Source organism: Dermacentor silvarum, chromosome 9 (genome assembly GCF_013339745.2).
Source record: "Dermacentor silvarum isolate Dsil-2018 chromosome 9, BIME_Dsil_1.4, whole genome shotgun sequence".
Taxonomy (NCBI): Eukaryota; Metazoa; Arthropoda; class Arachnida; order Ixodida; family Ixodidae; genus Dermacentor; species Dermacentor silvarum.
The window spans coordinates 17,567,326-17,590,741 of record NC_051162.1 but is presented as its reverse complement, the minus strand read 5'-3'; the positions used below and the strand labels follow the sequence as shown (position 1 = coordinate 17,590,741).

General features: G+C 46.2%; 1 protein-coding gene across 1 annotated transcript in view; it reads right to left on the bottom strand.

Annotated features, from left to right (window-relative positions):
* LOC119463461 (probable cytochrome P450 301a1, mitochondrial) overlaps positions 1-23,416 on the bottom strand; it is a 129,338-nt gene that overhangs the window by 18,093 nt on the left and 87,829 nt on the right. The window contains exon 4 of the mRNA XM_049655222.1: positions 1,541-1,742. Within this exon, the coding sequence (XP_049511179.1) occupies positions 1,541-1,742 (202 nt within the window). The remainder of the gene's footprint in view (positions 1-1,540; positions 1,743-23,416) is intronic.

Here is a 23,416-nt window from a genome sequence, read left to right as displayed (position 1 = left end):
GCAATAACCTTCTTTAATTTGGGTGCATAATAATTGTTGCCGCTGTGCAGGCAGTTAAATTACACATTTTCGGACTGATTTCTGCATTATTCCTCTATTATTCTACCCATATGGTGCTGTCACGACCGCCGCGTGGCCCAAGTACGTATCACGATTTCTGCGATCATAGTTTTGTTCTTGCCTGGATCGTCTGTCTTTCTATGCGTAAAGTTTACTATCTCTGACTGCGCAACATGTTTATTTGTCTCGTTTGACGCATTATATAGAGTGACGTTTGCTTAAATGCGTAGATTTATTGGAGACTTACACGTATACTTAAATATCTTGTTGCGAGGTTTTGTGCATACAAGCGGTGAACTTTGTTTCCAGCGACTCTTCTTTGCATTTTATCAAGTTGTATCTTCGTATTTCTATATTCCATTCTATCTTCGCTTTTATAACGTATATTTTGCAGAACTCCTGCTTTTTATTTGTACTCACTGTTGCGACTATAATCTCAGTGTAATTACAATACACGACCGGTAACAGCTGCTCCTGCGCAATCTATTGCAATGAGGGACAGCGTCATTGAGGTTTTTTCCTGGCCGTTGCATATGTACAAAAATGTAAACAAGGTTCTCGAATAACAAAGATTCATAAAAATATTTGTCCTCAACTTGTTCATTTCATGGCCTTTACGTTTTTCATACGAGATGCATGCACTGCTTTGCTGGTTTCGAACTGATGTAGTTCTCAAGTTTGTGTGATATTTGTGATGATTGTGAAGTTTGTGTGATGATTAAATAGAAAAAAAATGCGGGAGCATTGATATAAGTTATTTCTGCCGGAATTTTTGGGACATACCAATATAGTCTTTTATGAAAAAATACATATTTTACTTGACAGTGCGTAGTGTTCAATATTTCGTCGGCAGCATCTAATATACAATGGCATTGGCAATGCAGTTATTATTCATGTGCTTGATCTCTCGACAAATTCTATAAGGAGGAGGCCGCGCTCCAACCTGAGCCCCCCCCCGAACAAAATTGCTGGCTACGCCACTGGTAAGATATAATTATTTTTATTTACACCGATTCATCGCTACCACTGCAAAACAAAGTAAAATATGTTATTGGGCCAAGTATTTTGCGTTGGAACTCTATACGGCATGAATACATAAAATAAGCAGGCAGGTCACCGTGACGTGTCTCACAGTCCGCGTTGTCATTGGTTCCACGTCGAAGCAGCGTGTCCTAATTCGCTGAGAAGTTCAGCGCCTCAAACAAATCATCGCACGCAGGAAAGGGCAAAGCCACATTGCCTACACTTTCGACGTTGCAATAACGAAATTGTACGACGAAGAACATGCTTTATACGCCACGCTTTGGGCAGCTATACGACGCTGGATATAGCCCGTTACTTCATTTATTTTGTGAGCATCTACATTGTCGAATTATTAACAGGATATTGCAGTAGCGAAAAAATAGAAACAAAATACGCAATCATGCCTAATACAGCACAGAATTATAAAAATAAATACAGAGTATGTAACGATACTTACGAGACCAGGTAATCCCCAGTACGTTGAAAACTTCGAATGGTGGGCGTTGCAAAGTAACGATAGTAAGGGAATCCTGTCACCAGTTTGTCCATGTCAGAAAATAGTGTGACAATTCCGTTCATTATGCCAGCTGCGTCTGAGTCGGGTGGCAGTGGATTTTCGAGCAGCCCAAGTCTCTTGTCCAGAGAAACAAGCATGACAGCTGCAACACAAACGAAATAATAATAAAACTACCAGTTTGTCCAAACTGGCCACTCTTATCTACGAATAGCATGTCTGGAATGCTTCGTGACAGATAGCACATGACACCTCTTCGCCTTGCTAGCGCTCTTATGGATTACAGTAGGCTAGTGTGTGTTTCCCTGCTTGTCTCTCGTGTTTTGTGCGCTGTTCTCCTGTCGAGTAGACGGGCCTTTTTACATTGTCTAGGAGGCATGCACTCGTATTTATGCACCATAATTTTGTCTCTTGCGGTTCACAATCGCTGGCTATCGTAGCAGCAAAAAATGTTTGTTATAGAATGTTTGAATTTTTTAGGGTCGACGATGCTAGTGTACTTGATGCAAAATGCACTGCGCTGTCCTACTTAGTCCTGGTAAAAACTTTAACTGCGTAAGCAATTCTATACCTACCCACCCGACGAGGAAACCCGGCCGTCCGTCGATCTGTCTGTGAGGTAAGAAGAATTGCTATAAAGAAATTAATGTATCAGACAAAATAAATCCGAAAGGAAAAACCTTCGCGGTGGTGAGTTTCGAACTTGCGACCCCACGATAAGAGGCCGTGCGTCTTACCCATTAAGATAAACACCCACTCTTGCAGCAGGTGAATATATCTGAACCAAATGAATGTCTTACCGGCGGTACAAAACAACTGTCAAAGGATAACAGTTCTTATGACAGCTTTGTTGAAAGTTTTGGTGACCGTGAATAAAAGACATTTCTACGAGTACGAACACACATGCAGAGCCGACTTGCAGCATTGTAGATTGCTCTATGTAGGCTTCTTCAAAGTCTTTAAAAACATTTTCGAACTACTGGCAGTCTTAATATGGGAGGACGCTAGGTGCTCACATCACATATTTACTCAGAGATAAAACAAAGCTGCTGGCTCAACTGCAGTTGACGTCTACGTATGGTGAAGCATTCATGACTTGTAGACAACAGCTGTATGAATAATGTAAATGTTGGGTAGCGAACATTATGCGCAGATGATACGCTGTAGCGTTTAAAATACTATGTAATGCGTAATGTTTTAATAGCAAGAAATAATATTTAAAGCAATCTAACAGACAGTGCCACGTGAAAACAAGATGAACCTCTTCTACAAAGGCAGCGGCGATAAGGATAAGACAAGCTCGTACACGCCCGTTACAGTAACGTCGGTGATTATAGAGTGTCAATGCAAGCCATAATGTTAGAACCATCGAAGTGGATGGAGAAAAATGATGTACTGGGGGAACTACAGAATTGTTTCAGACGAGGCCGACGCATAGAGGACAATAAGTTTGCACTCACTCAGTGCACTGAAACTTCAGTAGCTCACAATAGACCTTTAAGGATAGAAATTCAAGATATTAGCGAGCCTACGACAACGTCGACAGATAATTTTTATAAGATATTCTCAGTGACGAAGGCTTAGATGACGATTTTCTGGGGCTGCTGAGGTATATATGTCGGAATTATGGAGAATTATGGAGAGAGGTATATATATAGGTCGGAATTATGGAGACAAATTCGTCTACTTAAGGACTATCTGCGCGTGAGATGCCCCGTTGCTGATGTGTTCCTTCAACAAATTCGGTTCGCTAGTTACGCGACGGAACTACTATGGACTACCACATTCCTTCCTGCCCTGAAGCTGCACCTTTCCAGGCGTGAAAAGACTTCTTCCATAAGGACACCGCTTCAAACGCTCGGAAACGTCAACGTATCGTCCCCTACGAAGCAGATATTGGAACTTGGTCCCAAGTATGCAAGCCAACCAAGACTGAGCAACGCAGACAAGTTAGCACTTGTTCGAAAGATCGCGAGCAAAGCCAGCGAAGAAAGCGCTCCGAGGATTATCGCGGAAGGTGTTGACTGCCTTCAAAAGTTGAGGAACCCTGGACGACAGGGAATCAACTTCACATCTACCGTGCGCGAACTTAAAGGCAAAGGTCTAAAACTGTGCCTCGCTGACAACGAGGGAGGGTTCGTCGTAGTCGAAGGTGGCATCTACAGCAGGAAAGCCAGCGAGGCCTTAGAAAAAAACTTTGTCCCAGTGGAAGAACGACGGCTAACTAAGGCAAGAAAGAATGTACTGCATTCTCTAAGACATGCGAACCTGGACCACGTATGCACGCAAGTCAGGAACTCGAAAGGTACTGCTCTTTCTGCATTTTTTACCGCGAAGACCCATAAAGAAAACATTCCCTTCAGGGTCATCGTGTTGGAAAGGAACACGTGGCAAGCACAAGTTTCCACGTATCTGGCAATGCAGTTGTCGCGGCTCGACGTCCAGGATCCATACAGGATCGAAAACTCGGAGGCCGTTATAAACTACCTTCATACTCATGGTTCGGCGGTCTCGGCAGCTTTTTCTGTAGACATACAAGATATGTACTACTCCATTCCCCATTCAGGCATGTTGGCAGTGCTACGAGCAACAATCGAGGAGAAAGGCATTGTATCATTCCAGAATAGTGCTGGCGTTTCCTTGGACACCTTCCTCGAGCTTTTGTCCTCCTATCTTAATGCCACTGTCATTTGTGTTGGAGAACAGCACTACATTCAAAGAAGTGGAGTGTGCATCGGCTCACGAGTCGCACCGTACTTGTGTCACCTGTTCCTCGCAGCAGTTGGTAGAAGAATTGAGGATGCTTTAAAAGACAACCACGTTCTAACAATATTTCGCTATGTGGATGATTTCCTCGTGTTATCCAATACAGCAGATGAAACACAGTTAACCAAGTGCAGAGCAGGTGTCCTGAATACTTTCCATGAAGCATGTCCGGATTTAAACTTCACCTTTGAAATGCCAGAAAGAAAAAGAATCAGGTTTCTTCATTTGGCCATCACCTTCGAAACGCAGCACACTTGCTGGAAGTACGAGACCCGCTCTTGCAACGGGTTCCTGCCATACGATTCCGACCATTCTAAGAATGTAAAACGAGCCATAGTGACCACAGTGCTACAAGCCGCCCTAAAGAAGTCGTGTCATCACCTCATGGAAGAAAGCTTCATGCACCAGGTAACCAGGCTCAACAACGCTGGCTATCCGAAAGGCCTGCTTACAGCTGTCGCCGAAGGGTTGCTAAAGAAGATAAAAATCCCGAACAGCAAGCCTCAAGAAAAAGAAAAGAGCCAACAGAAAAGGAAGAAGGTCGCAGTTGTGCCTTATATACATGGCTTAACCCATAAGCTAAAGAAGATAGCCGGAAAGGAAGGCGTCACGGTTGTATGTTCAGCACCAAACAAGGCATATTCAATGTGTGCGCGAGTCAACAATGGCCAGAAAAATAAGCAGTGCACAATCAACCACCAGAAGAAATACACTACCTGCAAAACAGGGGTGATATATGATATACCTTTATCATGTGGCCAAAGATATAGGACAAACAGGCAGGTGTGTCAATGACAGGACAAGAGAGCATGCAGCATCTTTAGAAGGAATCTCCGCTGGGCATCTCGCTTTTCATCATCGCCAGCATCATTGCACCGTACAACTTTACGACATACAGGTTTTAGAAAAAAGTAAAGACAAGCTGACGCGCGAAATTTTAGAAGCCATGGCCATTGACAGAAGCGGGCAATCATGCATCAGTACACCCTCGATACTACTAACACAAAAAGAAAAAAACTACTTGCGCAAAGACACTTCGCCCTGAAAGACGGATAACCGGCATGACAAAAGGAAAAAGCATTGGCTGTCGTGTGCTATAAAGGTGTGGGAAACCAAGAATAAAATTCAGTTGCTAGTCCAGCGTGTGTCGTCGTCCTTTTCTGTCCGTGTCCATACGTTCTGCTGGAAACCATTTGTGCTATGTGCAACCAACGAGCTCAGGCCAACACTGTTCTGATATATAAGGTGTGTGCCATCTAGCCTTAGCGAAGCTGCTCCAGAAAGAAAAAAAAAGTGTCAGTTTCGCCCGAAAGGGGAAGCATCAATTGCCGTAGCAAATTCACAGACAGCTATGTGAAGTAGGGATATTAGTTTTATTGGACGTGGAAACTTACAAAGGTTCGCTTACTAACAAAATTAACAAACACGGTGTCAGGCGCGCAGAGGTAAACATGAACACATCTCGCTCGATGACGCGCGGAAGCTCGCTGTCAAAACGCGGCAGTCGGGAAGCGCGGCAGCAGCAGCGAGCGAATTGACCTTCGTGGTGTCTCTCGCTTCAACGCGAACGTCGAAAGCACAGCACATACGAAAGAACTGGCACTGGGCCTACTTTGCAAACAGCGACGATCGCGCTGAAGATGAGGCCCACGCGGGCGCGGACTTTGTCAACCTCGCAGATCGCTATCCAGATACGGCGGCCGCGCCGTATGCAGCAGCTGCAGGAGTAAACCCCCCCCCCCCCCCCCCCCCCCCCCCCATTTGCCTGGCCTCGTGCGCCACAGAAGACGGCACGCTTCTGCCCCACCTTGCTCCCTCACGCGCGCGAGATTGCGCCGCGATCGTCGGCGGACCCTCGCAAGCGTTCACTCGCACTTACAACGTACGGCGCACGGCGACGGTGTTATCGTGTTTCTACTTCATACGGAACATCACGGCAACGGCAGAAATGCGCTTGGCGTGTCCATATAATTGCTATCGCAATAAAAAATTTAAAAAGCACGTGCAAGATACAACTATAAGACCTACATTGTTCGGACGTACGCGTTCTGACAACCGAGTTAAATTTGTATGGGAAGGCCGAAGATGTAAACAGGAGGTGAAAACTCATCTAGGACTGATGCAAGGATATCCTCTGTCTCCATTGTTATTCACGTTTTATGTTAAAGGCATGAATGGTGAATAAGGGTTTGATGTATCTTACATTCGTAATGGGCAAAGCAACAGAGGTCCCTCGAGTTATGTATCGGACGACGTAGTGCTACTACCGGACAATGCATGAGATTTGCAATGCGAGTAGCGATGCAGCGATATATTTACGCCTTTAATTTAGCATAAAGAAATCGGGATTTATGATCTTTAATCAAGAGACGAGTAATTACGTGGTATCATTTCCGCAGCTACTCATACCCAGTCAAGCAATATCAATACCTCGGCGTATACATAAAGGAAGGAAAGCTTACTCAAGCATCCACCACGATAACCCGAAAATAAAGGGGAAGGAGAATGCAACAATAATGAAACATAGAACAGTCTGGGTATAGGAATAATAATTATGACGTGGTGCGTTGAATCTGAAAAGGCTGGAATCTGGAAAGGCTGGTGTTCTTCAAATAAAAATTCACTGGCCCGTCAGCGCTTGTTCTGTGGTATTTGTGTCGCTTTGTGTCCTTGTATGAGACGTGCTGTTTGAGTGGAGTTCTGGAAAGGAACAATGGTACCAGTGCTTACGTTCGCAAATAAAATTTTGTGCTTAAAACTGGATATTTCGTTGGGGTGGGAAGTTAACCAAACATCGGTGCGCCGGTTATCGTTGAGGGTCCATCATAAGACCACTAGTGAGCATGGGTGACATGGGATGGGACTATATTGAGTTCAGATAAGGGCACACCAAAATTAGTTTTCAAGAATGGCTCAGGAACATAGATGAAAATAAATGGGCGGTTAAATTGCTCAAGCATCGTTACCTGAAAAGCGTGGACACAGAATGGAGGAAGAAGTCAAGAATGTTGGCAAACAAATACAGGATGACTGAAAATGTAAATAGACAAGAAGGAGTCATCAAAAAGAAAGTGAGAGAAAGGGATACAGTGACTTGGATGCAAAGAATGCAAATAAAAAGTCCATGGAGCCAAAACATACCGGAACCAATATTCACCGCAAGATGAGGCCTGCGTCTGCTGAAAACAAAAATCCGGAGATCACTCATAACATCCTAATGGGATACGAAGGTATTCGCCCAAAGAGACCCGTAAGTAATGTATACACCTTCCACAAGCACTTGGATTTAAACTGAATGAAAACTCCAACCTGTCAGAAGTCGAGATTATCAAGAGAGGCTTAGAGTATTAGTGTAAAAAAATTTGCGCTGAAATTACTCTGGGAGTTGTCTAAGTATGCGTAAGCAATGTGTCACTTGCCCATATATGCGCAGCCCGGTGTCATTATCAGCGTTATGAAACTTGATCCGATTAGTATAAACTCTTATCAACCTTTGTCGGTCGTTATCAACCTTAACGGACTCGACCCGAGCCTTATCAACCTTATCAGACTCGATCCGAGGCTTATCAACATTATCAGATATGGTCCAAGCCTTATCAACTCATATCGATTCTTATGAACCTTATCGGACATGATCGGGCCCTTATCAACTTTTATCAGTCCTTGTCAACCTTATCTGACTTGGTCTGACTCTTATCAGTGCTTATTAACTTTATCATAGTGGCTCCGACCATTATAAGCCCCTGTTGCGCTTTAGCGCATTATCCAACCACGCCGAACGATTATCCACCTTGGCGATCTCATTGATTGCTTATCTGCCTGTGTTGCGCGACGTGAATCGCATGAGCCCTCAGACATCGGTGGCAATTTGGCCGGTGGAGGCCGAAACAGAAGGCACATCCCGCAATCACCGAATGAATGAATGAATGAACTTTTATTTCTTTTTTTAAGAAAGGGGAGGGGCCGGGGGGGAGAGAGGGAGGCCTGTATGCTCCAGTCTTAGCATCTTGTGCTGCCAGACGTCCGTCTACCAGTCGTGGTAGGCCTCCGCTACCTCCTCAGCCCACCTCAGGACTCGGTCCTGCAGGGTGGGATCGGAGCTGCGCAGGGCAGTCTCCCACAGCTCCTCGCTACTAATTAATGGTTTGAGGTTGCGGGGGGGATATTTGATGGGGCATTTCCACATTATATGGGAGAGATCTGCTGTCTGGACAGGGCAGAAGCGACACTTGGGTGTCGGGTATGTGTCGGGAAAGAATAAGTGCAAAGTGCGTGGGGTAAGAAAAGTGCGAGTTTGTAGTTGGCGCCACAATATTTCTCTCTGGCGCGTGCTCGACACAGAGAGAGGTGGATACGCTAGGCGTTGGTGTTTGTAATGTGTGCAAATTTCATGGAATGTGATGAGTGCGTCTTTATTGGTCTGTTGTTGGGAGTCATTGGCTTCTGGGATAAGGCCCACATTTCCGTCCACTCGGTCCGTGAATCCTCGAGCAGCGGCATGAGCCATTTCGTTGCCTGGTAGCCCTTGATGTGCTGGAGTCCAGATGAGAGCGATGTAGTTTTTCGGCGGGTGAGCGACTAGTAGAGAGTGCGCGAGGTTTGTAATGTAGCCGCTACTGAAGTTCCGGATAGCAGTCTTCGAGTCACTGATGATGACATCGCAATCAGGTAGCCCCGATGCGAGTGCAATGGCGGCCTCTTCTGCGTCGCCCGCTGAGGTGGTCCTGACTGATGCTGAACGAACAGTGTTGCCCTGCTTGTCTACGACCGCTAAAGCATAACGATGTTTAGTTTTATAGGCTGCGGCGTCCACGTAGTAAACTCCTTCCGCCTGTCCATAGCTGCGTTGCAGCGCCTTGGCTCGAAGTTTCCGGCGTTCGACGTGAAATTCTGGATGCATGTTTCTGGGTAGGGGTTGGATGTGGTATTGGCCGTGTATGTTCGGAGGAAGTTGATGTCGCTTGTTCTCGTTGAGTGGTGGGGCGTAGTGAAGTTGTCTCAGGATCTCACGCCCAGCTGCAGTGGTGGAGAGTCTGTGATATTGCGATGATAGATGTGCTTCGGTTAATTCTTCAAAGGTATTGATTGTGGCTGTGGCCATCACCCTCTGTGTGGATGCTCTAATCGGAACACCAAGAGCGACTTTGTGTATCTTGCGGATCAAGCAGTTTACAGTGTCCGCTTCCTTCCTAGAGAGTGAGAGATATGGTAGTGCGAAGGTGATTTTGCTTAGGACAAAAGCTTGGATGAGCTGAATCAGTTCCTTCTCTGGAAGCCCTCCGTGTTTAGTGGAGATCCTTCCTATGAGGCGTAGCGTGTTATCTACTGTTGTTTGTAGTGCTTGCAAGGTACGCTGATTTGATCGGTTGCTTTGAAGGTGAAGACCTAGCACCCTTATCCTGTTTACCAGGGGTATGGAGTGCCCTTCAACTGTGAGGTCGATATTCGGGGGCGATGTCCTGAATCGTCTCGTGGGGGGCAGAAGGAGAAGCTCTGATTTCGTGGGGGAGCACCTAAGGTTCAAGTCGTGACCTACTTGTTCGATCTGGTCAATGGCTGCTTGGAGGGTGTCTTGGATGTGCCCGTCCGAACCTCCGGTCATCCACAGCGTAATATCGTCCGCATACAGTGAGAATCGGAGGTCGGGAATCTTCTTTAGAGCGAAAGCTAAAGGTCGCATAGCCAAATTGAAGAGGAGGGGGGAGAGTACTGCCCCTTGGGGCGTACCAGTGCTTCCTAAACGTATCTGACCTGATTGTTCGCTGCCTAATTGGAGCGTTGCAGTGAGCTTCGTCAGGAAGCTGCATATATAACGGTAGATTCGCTCTCCACAGTTTATACTGTTAAGTTCGCGTAGAATGGCCAAGTGGGACACATTATTGAAGGCTCCCTTGAGGTCGAGGCCCAGCAACGCTTTTGTGTCACGTGCGTCGCTCGGTTCAATGATATCTTGTTTGAGCCTTAGCATGACATCCTGGCAAGAAAGAGACTTGCGAAATCCAGTCATTTCCGAGGGGAACAAGCGATGATCTTCGATGTATTTGGAAAGGCGTAGGTGGATTACGTGCTCCAAGATCTTCCCTATGCATGAGGTGAGAGAGATGGGACGGAAGTTATCAATGTGAATTGGCTTATTCGGCTTGGGAATGAAGATCACCTTGGCTGCTTTCCATTGTTGGAGTATCTCGCCCTCTTCGAGACAGTGGTTGTAATACTCGGTGAGTTTGCGTATGGATTGCTCATCGAGGTTGCGAAGCGTCTTATTTGCCACAGAGTCTGGACCTGGTGCCGTGGTAGTTCGCACTTGGTTGAGGGCATGTCGAACCTCCGCTTCTGTGATGGGGCTGCAAAGTTCCTGATTGGGTTCACCAGTATAGTCGGGCATGGGGATTTGCGTAGGAGGGGGCATATGTTTGGAAGCCAAGTTACTGAACATTGTCGGCAGGTCCGCTGCATGTTCATGTAGCAGTTTATTGATCTGGTGGTTATTATGTGTCCTAGATGTGGTGGGGTCGAGCAGGTGCCGGAGCAATTGCCAGGTCTCTTTAGTGCTAAGATGACCATGCGCTCCTTCGCAAACCTGAGTCCATTGCTGTGCCCTCAATTTGATAGCGTATTTTTCAATCTGAGAGTCCAATTTGGCGATTCTGATTCGGAGTTTGTGATTGTAACGGGCTGTTAGCCATTTCCTGAGTAAGGCTTGCTTCGCTTCCCACATGTGTAGGAGCTTCGAATCAATTGTTGCCAAGGGTGTATCTGACGGGAGAGTGGTGGTATGGGCCTCTACATCTGCTTGTAAAGCGTTCGCCCATTGCTCTATGTCGGTAATGTCTTCTTCGTTGGTGTTGGAGCGAGATTTTCTGAATTCCGTCCAATTGGTAAGCCTTAGTGGTTTCATGGCCAGTGGTCTGTGCTTGAAATTTACGCGGAGTTCGAGGATGTAATGGTCGCTTGCTAAGTTGTTTTGGAGGTTTTGCCACGTCGCCTGAGTGATGCGGTGAGCTAGGGTGAGGTCGGGGGATGTATCCCTACTGACGCCATTTCCTAGCCGGGTAGGAAGAGTAAAGTCATTGTGGATGGTGAAACCTTGATTCTGTATGTGCTGCCACAGAGCTCTTCCCTTAGGGGCAGATGCAGAGTGGCCCCACATTTGGAGGGGGGCATTCAAGTCGCTCATTACAACTAGCGGCTGTTTATTGGCGTTAGCTTTGGCTTGAGCAAGCATGTGCTCAAAGCGGTGTTGTCGAGCATTGGGAGGGCTGTAAACATTCAACACGTATAGGGTGGGTTGTTTGAGGCTTTTAGGTAGAATTTCGATGAAATCGTGGGGGATGTCAGTACTGCTGAATGTCTCCCATTTAACAGAAAGGTGCTGTCTTACAAGTACGGCAGTGTTGGGCTTGACTATGTGAGGGTCTTGAAACGTGTTGTATCCCGGTAGAGTTACTTTCCCGTGTGTTTCCTGCAAGGCTATAATATCAGGGAGCTCGTTAAGATTCTGCAGAAATAGTGTAAGATTTGCGCGCTTGTTGCGGAACCCCCTGCAGTTCCACTGCCAGATCACCAGACTACGTGCTGGATTCATTATTATTGTCGCTGTCGTGAAGGATGGGAGTTTGTGACGTCGTGGAGGGCCTTCCCCAGGTTTCGATTAGCTCTTGGAATCTGCAGAACTGCGCAGATGCCTCACAAATAAAGGAATCAAGCTTGCTTTGTAGCCGATTTTCAAGGGCAACAACTTTGTTTTCCAGGGTCGTCATGCGCTCACTGAGGACAAATATGGCGTTTTCAACGGTGTGGTCGGTGTCTGTTATATCGGCATTCTTCCTTTTTGCCGGTGGGGGCTGCACGTGGGGTGAAGGTGGCCTTGGAGTTGCTGCTTCAGTAGTAGCAGTGGGTGCAACAGTGTCCATTTGTTCTGTCAGGAGGGCTTATGGGTGTGGGTGCAACTGTATCCATGCGTTCTCTCGAAGGGCGTGTGGGTGTGGGCGCAAGCTTTTGTGGCAGTGAATTGGAAGTAACGGCAGGACTTTCATTGATTTCGATGGGGGGGGGGTGGAGCATTGCCTTGAGCTGTTTGATTTCGGCCTTGAGAATTTCGTTCTGATTAAGCAAGTATTTGATGAGAGAGTTATCAGCATCTAGTGAGGAGCTGCTATTGTGGGAGACTACCCCTGCCCAGCTCACCTTTGTATGGTTGATGGGCGGTCTCTCCTCGTTGCGTGGAGTCAGCGGAGGTCAAGCTTGCTTCGATGATAGAACCTGGGCCGCTGTTGCAGAGTTCTTGCGGCCAGAGTTGCTCTGCGGCTTCTCTTGTCCTGGGTGTTGGTTGGAGGCCTGGATATTGTTCCTGGCCAGAAGTGTCAGTTTAGTTTCTGGTGGTGCGGGGGGCGGTGTCCGTGGTTTGTAACGAAGTCTGCACTCTGATGAACCAGTCTCATGTGTTCCGTTGCAGATGATGCAAGTAGGGGTGCAGCTGTGGTCTTCAGGAGGATCTGGTGTGCCGCATTTTGGACAGAGACATATTGTCACATTAGGGCAGACATCTTGACGATGGCCAAGCTGCCGACACCTCGCACACGCCTCCACTTTTTGCCGATATGGTCGGCAGCGGAGGTCTGTGCGGAGGTAATCAATATAGAAGGGGACCTTTGAGCCTTCGAAAGTGACCAGGATACGTATCGGGGATGAGGCGTGCTTGGCATTATATTTTCGCGAAATCGAACTGGCATCTGATGTTAAAGCTGTAAAAAACATTCAGAAAAACATGGTCTTAAAAATTACTGCCGTCCAAAGAAGACTAAATACATTAGAAGAAAAATCGGTGATATTTGACGGTGTTAATGTGCAAAATTCGGTTAAACAGCTATCATTTCGCGAAGGGACTGTGCAATCTCCCCTTGATGCACACGTGACAACATAATATTTTACGACCTTTCTGACAATAAAGGAACCTGGGAAGAAAATCGAATCAAAGTTATCAAGCATAATATAACCCCCGTTGTAGATCCCTTTCACCTGACTCGATCGAACGTGCTCACCGTATGGGTAAGTTTTCACCAACAAGTGACGTGCCGTTATAACCAAACTCGGTAGCTTCAAAATAAAAGAAATAATCCTGTCATGTCGCAGCACACTAAAACCACAAAACACCGCCCCCCTATGTAATACCCTCGCAAGAGGGCCCTTAGGGTTTTTTTTTTTTGAATAAATAAAATAAATAAATAACAGTAACTGAAGACTTTGCGTATAGAAAGCTAGTTGAATTCGCAAAATCATCCGAGTTCACCACAGTTCTAGCTGCAGTACAAGCTGTTTATTAACAAAAAGAGTTACATCTAGAACTCCTAGAAAGATCTCATTGAAGAAACGAAATCACGTCAGCCTGGTGCCAATCAGATTGGATCTTCGGCCCTGGGCTATCCAAGTTAGGGGATCAAGAGGTAAAGTTGTCATTCGCAGCAATTCAGTTTATCAATTTTATTCACAAACATCAGAACGGTTCTTAATATTCACCGTTCTTATAGTCAGCTATTCACAATTCCGCCGCACATCTTATCGAAGTAACCGAAACGTGGCTTTCTTAGACATGTACTATCGGCCAAAAAAGTAAACGGACGATGGCTCCGGCGGCCGGAGCGGCTGCCCGGCCACAACGGGGCGCTGCTGTCTCGCTCCGCGTAGGGTGCCTCGATGCCAGCGCCGCCGTTCAGGGTGGTGCCATCCTTTGACCGCTCCCGCGCCGCCGCTTTCTCGCTGCGACGCCATCTTGAATGACAGCGAGCGGTTGCGATTGCTTGGTGCCGGTGCTTAGTTCGAGACACAGTGCGCGCGGATGCTTCGCTGGCGCTTCTACTTGCTGGACAGTGTTCAGCCGCATGAATGACAAGCTTGTCAAGTGCATTGAGTCGAGATGACGGGGTGTTGTGTTCCCAAGTGCAGCGGATCGCCGCTTAAAGGGCTTCATTGTTTACGCTTCCCCCGGGACCCCGAGCGAAGGAAGAGATGGGAAGCCCAAGTAAAGCGGTATCACGGGAAGGCAACGGATAACTCCTACATTTGCGAGGTAAGTGTCAAGAAAGTTTAGACTATCGCACCGTGTTTTTCCTTTAAATAAGAAAGTATTCTCTGATCCTCGCTCACGTACCTACGTTCGCTCACGAACTAAGCACTGCACCGATGCTGTCTGAGTAGCCTACGGTTTGCGAGCGCGCGTCGCAGAGGCTTTTGCCGTTTTGATCGGCGCAGTCTATGCGAGTAGTATCCTTATTTTAAGGACTGACGAAAATGTTTCGCCGCGAAATAGTCTTACATTAGCTACAAATCGTCATGTAAACCACCTATTTTACTTTCTCACGTGTGTCTCTTGTTTCTTTTTATTCCCTCAGTTTCTTTTTTCGTTACTGGTTATTTGGGACTAAAGAACGCAGTGCTTCTTCTGGGGAGAGCGGCTGTTGTGTACGTGGCAAGCAAAGCATTGTGATTTTCTCTGATTTCTCAGCAGATATCTTGCGGATCTCAGGTTGTTACGTTATATAGCTGATTTTTTAGACGAATATAATTGTAGCGTGGTGCTCGTAAGCCGATGGTCATTCGTGCTCATTCCCGATCGTAGTGGGTACTGTGACGGTCTTTAAATGCCTGTGCACGGTATGCCCAGGTGTAGTAGAGAGAAGGGGCATCATGGGACCAAAATGTTTCGGCGCTTTCTGGCATGGTGTCTGTAGCCTGTGCATTTCTCGGAAACGTGTGAAACAAGGTAATACAGCATTACTTCTGCGAAAATTTATTTTTAAGCACTGTAATGGGTTATCTGTATTTACAAGGCAACTTTTCATATCAATAATCACTTTTGTTGTTGTACTTGTACTTAGAAACACTTTGAAGAGGACCAGCACGAGGGAAATCGACAGGATGGGCGCCGTCTGTTAAAGTCAACAGCCCTACATCATCATGGACTATATTTTCGAAGTGAAAAACATTGCTAATCTGTTGTTGACTGTCTTAGTTTCATTTAAGGTTTTTGTACGTGATATGTATGTAGTGTTGTTTATTTTTTCAATGTAGTTATCAGTGTTCTAATGGTTATTTATAAAATGTTCTGTACTCGCCATCGATGTGTTCGGCTGATGCGACATATTCGATGGTAGCTGATGTATTCTGGCTGGATATATTGATTAATATTACCCGCGGTTGCGTTTTGTTTTCGATTTATGATGTGTGTAATAAGGTTGATGTATTCACTTGAACCCCCCCCCCATGTAATGAATAAATTTAAAAAATCTCTCCCTATCCCGAATTGTGTGTGTCGAGCCTACTTTGCTATTTTTTTTAATCTGGTCTATATCTGGTATATATATCTGGTTTAATCTGGTATATATATATATATATATATATATATATATATATATATATATTTAAGATGGTCTTGCCTGCTATGACTATTATTGCTGCGAATGAGAGTTTATTTCCAGTATTCACTAATAAGTCTGTTTGTTACTGCAAACACATGCGCTTATACCGGTCCCGAGTTCTCACTTTTTCATTTCAATTATTGCATTTAGAATATTTGTTATTTTTTACTTTACCTACATATATCGTAAATATATATGTCTATGTACCTTTTGATTTAATTACCTAGAAATACATTGGTCATTCTTCGCGCCACACAGTTAATAAATCTGGTTAATTTCACTCTAATCTTGTTTTCTTCGATCATTGGCCCTGATCAATATCCACCAACATGAAGCGCGTGCAAAATGACACGATATCAATAATAAAATTTTCTTACGTAGCCTTCATGGTGCGGAGATACCAGTTACTTTTAGAGGACAGTGGGAAAAACAGCAGTTCACTTGGCTAAAACTACATTTGGCACCGGCCGTCAAGGGTCATGGGTGCACCGAAGCAACTAAACCATTAAAAAATGTACTGCACAGAGGTTCTGAAGAAAAACTGGCCGTCCGCCAGCGTCCGCGTAGCGAACACGCGATCTCTAGCAGACGACGCGCTTGACAACGACAGCAAAATTGAAGACGTCGCGTTGTATAATCCATGCGTCAAATATATATGTTTGGCAAAATGGTTTAAACATAAATTTGCAGTTGAAATAAAGCGCTATTTTAAGAGCGTACTATGCGCAATCGGCCTCGGCGCCCGCAGCGAAAGTACGTTGAATAGGCCGCGGAGCGCTGTCTCCACCCCAATCCAGCTCGCTCGCAGCGCCATCGCACTATTTTTCCACACGCGGCGCCTCAGCGGCAGAGCGCTGTTCGGCCCACTCGACCATTGTCTAGTACACTCTACAGCAGCGCCCCGTTGTGGCTAGGCACCGGCCAGGCTCCGGCCTCAGGAGCCGTAGTCTGTTTACTTTTCTGGCCGATAGTACGTGAGATAGAAATATGCCCCCAAGCGCATCGCTTTGCAGTATATGGCTGCGATCGAACCACACGCCGATAGGGTGGCGTTGTTCTTTCTATATCATCCCACATTTGATTCTCTTGCATGAACATCCATTGTAATCTTGAAGTTGTTTGTGTTGCTTTAACTGTTGGGCATCTCAAAGTTATCGGCATATGCTATCGTTGTCCGCCCACTCTCAAGATGCTATTAATTCCGTTCACAGCCGTTTTCCTTCGTCGCCTTTGTTTTTACATGGCAACTTCAATTTCCCAAGCACTTCATAGAATGCTAAGTCAGCATGGCTATCCCCATCCTCCATGGATGCTAGAACGTTTTTTAGAGTTGTGTCCTATTTTGGCATTAACACAGCTTGTCACTGTACCTATAATAATATCATCCAAATCAGCAAACACGCTAGACAATCTTGATTTGGTTTGGTTTGGTGCCTATAGAAATAGCACAACCCACTACGGGGGATTGGCCATGAATCGGGCGGCAGTAGGAAAAAAATGAAGGATACTTAAATCGGATTTTCTTACTTAAGAATGAGATAATAAATGAATTGTAATCGTTAATATTAATTTTCATGCTATAGCATCTTAAAATTTGAAGCAAATATTTTGTTGTCTTGTGAAAAAAAATTTGCATGGCAGTCTCCTTGTTTCCATTACCAAATTAAATATGACATCACATACGTTCCTATTACAGTGTCCTAGTGCCGACGTACCCAGAGATAGAATGATAGGTAGCGTAATGGGCAATCCAAGTTGGCGGAGGGGACCTTCTAGAAGTCGTTTGCTATGCATGGTGAACCTACGACACTCTATAAAGAAATGATCCATAGTTTCCGGTTCATTGCAATAAAAGCATTGAGGGGAAGGCGCCAAACCAGACCTATGGGTATAGAAATTAAGCCTTGGTATTCAGCAACGCATTCTAGTAAACGACACTTCAAATTTTCTTGTTGAACACCATCTGCTGTGCCAAGGAAACTTAAGGTGCTGAAAATCGGTGTTATTGACTACACATGATTTGGCCTGTTCTTCTTGGACAGAAACTTTTTTAAATCTAGCAGAAGTGACGTATGCCGAAGGTCTTAGGATCCTCAGTACCGGGCCGTTAAGAGATGCCGCTGCTAGTGCGTCTGCAGATTAGTTTAAAGTGAGCCCCACATGCCCTGGCACCCATACCAGATGGATAAGGCGTAAATGTTGGGGGATGGATGAATGAAATTCACGGAGAATGATAGATGAATTGGGCACTGATAAAGCGGAGCAAAGAGACAAGGAGTCGGTTAAGATTACGGCTGAATATATGTGGGAAGTTTTCGTAGAGCTAGGATGATCGCTAATAACTCCGCCTGAAATATTGGCGTAAAGTCAGGTAGTCGAAGGGAGAAAGACCAATTTAATGATGCCGAAAAAATACCCACTCCTGCCTTCTCTTCACTGACAGAAGCATCTGTGGCTATTACTGAATTTATTTGAAGGTTTTCGAGGTGGTCATCTAATAAACTTTTTAGGTATCGAATAGGCAGGAGTTTAGCGTTATTAGGAAATATATAATCGAATTCAACGCTTACTGTCGCAGTAGGGAAATTTTGAAAATCCACATCACGGATTGATGTTTGTAATGGCTCTAATAGTTTCTGCACAAAAACTACCTGGGGACAATGCTGTCTGGACCATTGATTCTCAAAGAATGCAGTCGGTTCTCTAATAAGCATATATTTTGGGACATATATATATATATATATATATATATATATATATATATATATATAATAAACATATATCCTGGAGCGTCTCTGGGGAGAAGCATATATGTTCAGTAACGTTTGGACTGTCAGTATACGAAAACGAGTTTGAAGAGAAGGCAGGTGAGTTTCATGATAAAGAATATTATTCGCTACATATTTTGGAAGGCCGACACATTGACATAGTGATTCGCGTTCTAAAAGAACCAGAGGGCGTAATTTATAAGTAGGACCTCCAGAACATAACACGCATCCAAACTCTAGAATGGGGCGGACATACATACAATAAATCGTCAGCAAGGTCTCAATGCGCATTCCAAAACGATTGCTGCTGACTCTTCGTAATAAACCAACTGCGCGTGCTCATTTAGATGCGATGTATTGTATGTGTGTCTTCCAATTAAGCTTTTCTGTGTAAATAATTCCCAGATATTTTAAAGATTGCACCTGCGGAATAATCTCCTGGCCATACGACAGTGTTATTCAGATAGGAAAAGTTAAGGGAAATTGCACTTTTGCTGACATTTAGCGACATTTGTATTCCTTTTAGCCAAATTTCAATCTGATTCAAATACAATTGCAAAGTTTTATATAAGCTATGAATATCATTTGATACCGAGAAAAATGCGATATCATCAGCGTATACGTATACCTGTACGTCATGATGTGTCGGGATGCGATTTAGTAGAATATTAAATAATACGGGGGAAAGTACTGCACCTTGAGGAACGCCTCTTGTCTGTTTGTAAATTTGAGAAGACACACCGTTTTGATAGCAATAAAATGTGCGTCCGCTTAGAAAATTTTGAATCCATGCAATTATATACTGTGGGAGGCTCACACTTTCGAGTCTCTTGATTAAGGTACTGTGATCGACACTGTCATACGCCTTCGCAATGTCTAATGTGAATAAGGCTGCGTACAGGTTGTTGCGGCGAGCGAGTTGAATTCGACTCTCCAAGTCAACATGAGGACACCAAATTGAGCAGCCAGGCCTGAATCCTATTTGAGAATCACTTAATATTTGGTTCTCGCCTATCCACCTATCGATGTGACCGTACAGAACTCTCTCGATTAACTTTACGAGATTTGAGGTCAGAGAAATAGGTCTATTGTTATCTATTGTATATCCATCACCCGGCTTTTTGAGTAGCGGAATTATTTTGGCAACCTTCCAATCTGGATGAATCCATGCATTTTTAATCGAAAAATTTATAAAATTAAGCAAATCCTGGGTAGATAATTCAAATAATAGTTTTATCATTGCTGTAGTTATGCCATCAGGACCTGGGGCTAAAGCTGGCAGCATCTTTACCACCCTCATAGATTCTTCTAATGTGACTGCTATGTAATCATTAGCTGTTTCAGGCGCCGGTATGTGATAAGGGCGAAGTGATGTGAATCGACGCTCTAAGCCTTTTGAAATCTCCTCCAATGACTGTACAAATTCAATGGAAGTTAAGCTAACAGACTCTACATTTATCGGGGCTGAAACAATCTTTTAGACCGTAGAAACCTAAATAGCGCTTTTTTATTACTAGACTGCGATAGGTAACTAATGTTTTACTAAGCTACTGATGGGGGAGGACGACGACGGGTCGGATGGGCTACATCTGCTCTGCTCAGAAGCCACATTTTCGGCGAAATCACCCCGGCCTCCACATTATACGTAATCATCGTGTGTCTGAAGTCAGCCAGAGCACGTCGACACCAAACTTGAGGGTGTAAGTCCTATATTTTGCATTTTACGGTCACATGAAGTTTCGAAGCGGGGCCGCCCCGCTAAAACCACTACGCTAGTGGCAAGGCCTAGCAAAGGCTTCAGCCGCCGTACTGCTGCAGATGGCGAACGCGTTGCGCAATAGAGGCGCCGACAAAGCCCACTAATCGTACACTGAGGCCTCGGAGGACGAGGACGTGAAAATTCGCGAATGGCAAGGATATCTTCCGGCTGCTGAGGAGAACAAAGAAGACAATGAGCCTTGGATCAATGTTACCAGTCGTGCCCGTCGTTGTCGGCTGCAGGCACGCTCGACCACGCCCCAACTATCCCAAACACCACCGAAGCCCGTTCTCCGCCAAAGCCGACCGGCGATGCGCAAGCCCCGACAACCACCCCTACCTGCCGACGATTACAAGTTGGCGGTTCGTCCACGGAACGGCCTGCAGCTCAACAAGGTGAGCCCAGGGAAGTTAGTAGACGCAATCACAAATGAGGCAAAGCTACAAATAGGCTCCACCCGATTCAAAATACGCATCGACGAAGACCAAAACATCCTTGTTCTGAGCACTGCCTCAGAAGCTACGGCCTCAGCACTAAGCAAGATGCAGAAAATTACAATTGGTGCAACAACATGTGATATTGCATCATACGGAATATCCCCCGATAACTCGTGCAAAGGGGTGATATACAACATCGATCACGACACCACACCAGAAATGCTACTTAAACGCATTGAATCTCCCGGATACGAAGCACTGACATGTAGAAGACTAGGAAACACAACAACCATGGTGATCCCATTCCTGGGGAAAACAGTACCATATTACATCGAATTTTCCGGCCTTCTTCTGCGGTGCTACCTCTACAAGAGGACCGTGCCACATTGCCGAACCTGCAACGAGCCAGGCCACAGAGAGGACGTCTGCCCGCGTCCCCCCGCCACACCCAAGTGCAAGGAGTGCGGCAATTCGCTAGCAACGGAGTAGCTAGGTGCTCTCTGTGTGGCGGGAATCACCCGACGGCAGCCAAAACCTGCCCCAACAGATTCCTGCCAAGCGTCAACCGTCGGAAACCGCAGCACGCCCTGAGAGCAGGCTCCTCGTCTCCGAGACCACGTGGCGAGTGCTCAGCTTCCCGCAAGTCGCGATCCCCGAAACGACGCGGAGCTGTCCTGGAGAGGAGCAGTTCCAGGCCGCGTTCCGGTTCCGGTTCTAGGCGCAGGACCTCACCGCGACGACAGACGCCATCCCATGGCAGGACCTCGAGCCGTGGACGTTCCGCAAGTGGCAGGAGGGGAAACAACGGACCAGCGCAGGTCACGCAGCCGGTGATCTGGGCACAGGTTGTTTCTCCCAAAGCTCTCCCCCCCCCCTGTTGACACAGCTGGCACAGGCACACGCCCACATTAGGCGTCTCACTGCAGAGAACGCAACACTCAAAGCAGAAATCAGTAAAGTACACGCAGAGTTCGTAGCACTTAAAGATGAATTGTTAGAAAGAAATAGTACTACCCCTACAAAAAGCACTTCAACCCCACCCCCGGAGAAGCGGAAACGGGAAGAGCAACCAGCACACACAGTCACTTCAAATCCGACACCGCAACGATCAACCGCCCACAGGGAGTCATTCCCGTCCAATATGCCACTCCCCAGAAGGTAGAGGAGATAGTAGCAAAGGCAATTCAGAGCCTTCAGACATCCCTACAAGCTACTATGCAACAGGAACTCACAGCTGTACAACAGTCAGCTGCACAACAACAACAATTCGCAACTCAACAACAACACTCTAACACTGAGATGGCGGAACGCATCATGAGACTAGAGGAACGCATACTAGCAGTGGAAGCTCGTCAAAGCCGGCGCCCCAAGAAAGCAGCTCATCAGGCCCTACCAGATTTCCTAGATTCTCTAGGCTCACCAGAACCCCACCTGGTGCACGCATCACCACCCCTTAAAAACCAAGATGGCTCCTCCTCAACATATATGCAGTAAGCGCGGGGGCTCCCCAGGCGAAACCACGGTGTGGCAGTGGAATTGCCGGGTCTACAAGAACAAGCATGGATCGCTGATACAATACATCGCCACATCAACAAGACCACCTGAAATCATCGCACTGCAAGACACGAACACACACGTCCGCCTATACCCGGATACGTCACGTATGGCACCGATACGGGTGACAGCCTTCACACCCTGGTCAGTAAGAAGCTAGTGGCCGTTCAACACCATCTCTAACAATCCGAACCGCTGGCCATTCTGCTCGAAACTATCCCGCAGGCAACAAAGAAGGGTCCCATGTTCGTTCTAAACACCTACTGTCGGCCGAAAAGCACGCCATCGGTCCTCAAACAGGTTTTGGAGCAAGCCACGCAAGCAACAGGCAACCATCCTATTCTAATAGTGGGCGATTTCAATGCAGCCCACCCCCTCTGGAGTTATACGTACACCGACCCCAGGGGAAACCTGCTTCACAAAGTTATTGAGGACATGGACCTCACACTCGTCAACGATCCAAGGAGTAGCACGAGGCTCGGCATAAGTGTTACAAGAGACACGAACCCCGACTTAACTCTTACCAGAAATATCCCCCAAGCTTTCTGGACCAATCTGGCGGAGTACCTAGGCAGCGACCACACGCTGCTAGCCACCACTCTCCATGGCCTCGAATACAAAGCCAGGATAGGCACTGCTCGCCTCACGGATTGGACCAAGCTGCGGGAGATAAGGGAAGAAAGAGCTGCAAACGAACAGAGCCTACAACTTCAGTCATTTAAGGACTGGATCACTCAGCTCCACCAGGATGTGAAGGCGCATACTAAAATACTTGAAACGTCCATCACCACTCGAAGCATCGACGCTCGCTTGCTCCACATGCGAGAAGCCCGGCGTAGCCTGCTGAAGCGTTGGAAAAGGCAAAGATTAAATCGCAAGCTCAAGAGGCGAATCGCACTACTCACACAAGAGGCTGAGGAATACGCTAACACACTATGCCGCGAAAATTGGCTATCCCTCTGCGACAGCTTGAGAGGAAGACTGAGTACTTCCAAGACGTGGAATTATTGAGGTATTTAATCAAAACGGCCAGCAGCAAAACGGAATCCCGCCACAATATGGCCCGAGTTATCCACCAATTTCCAGGAAACGAGGCGGACCTCCTTTTGACTCTCAAAGCC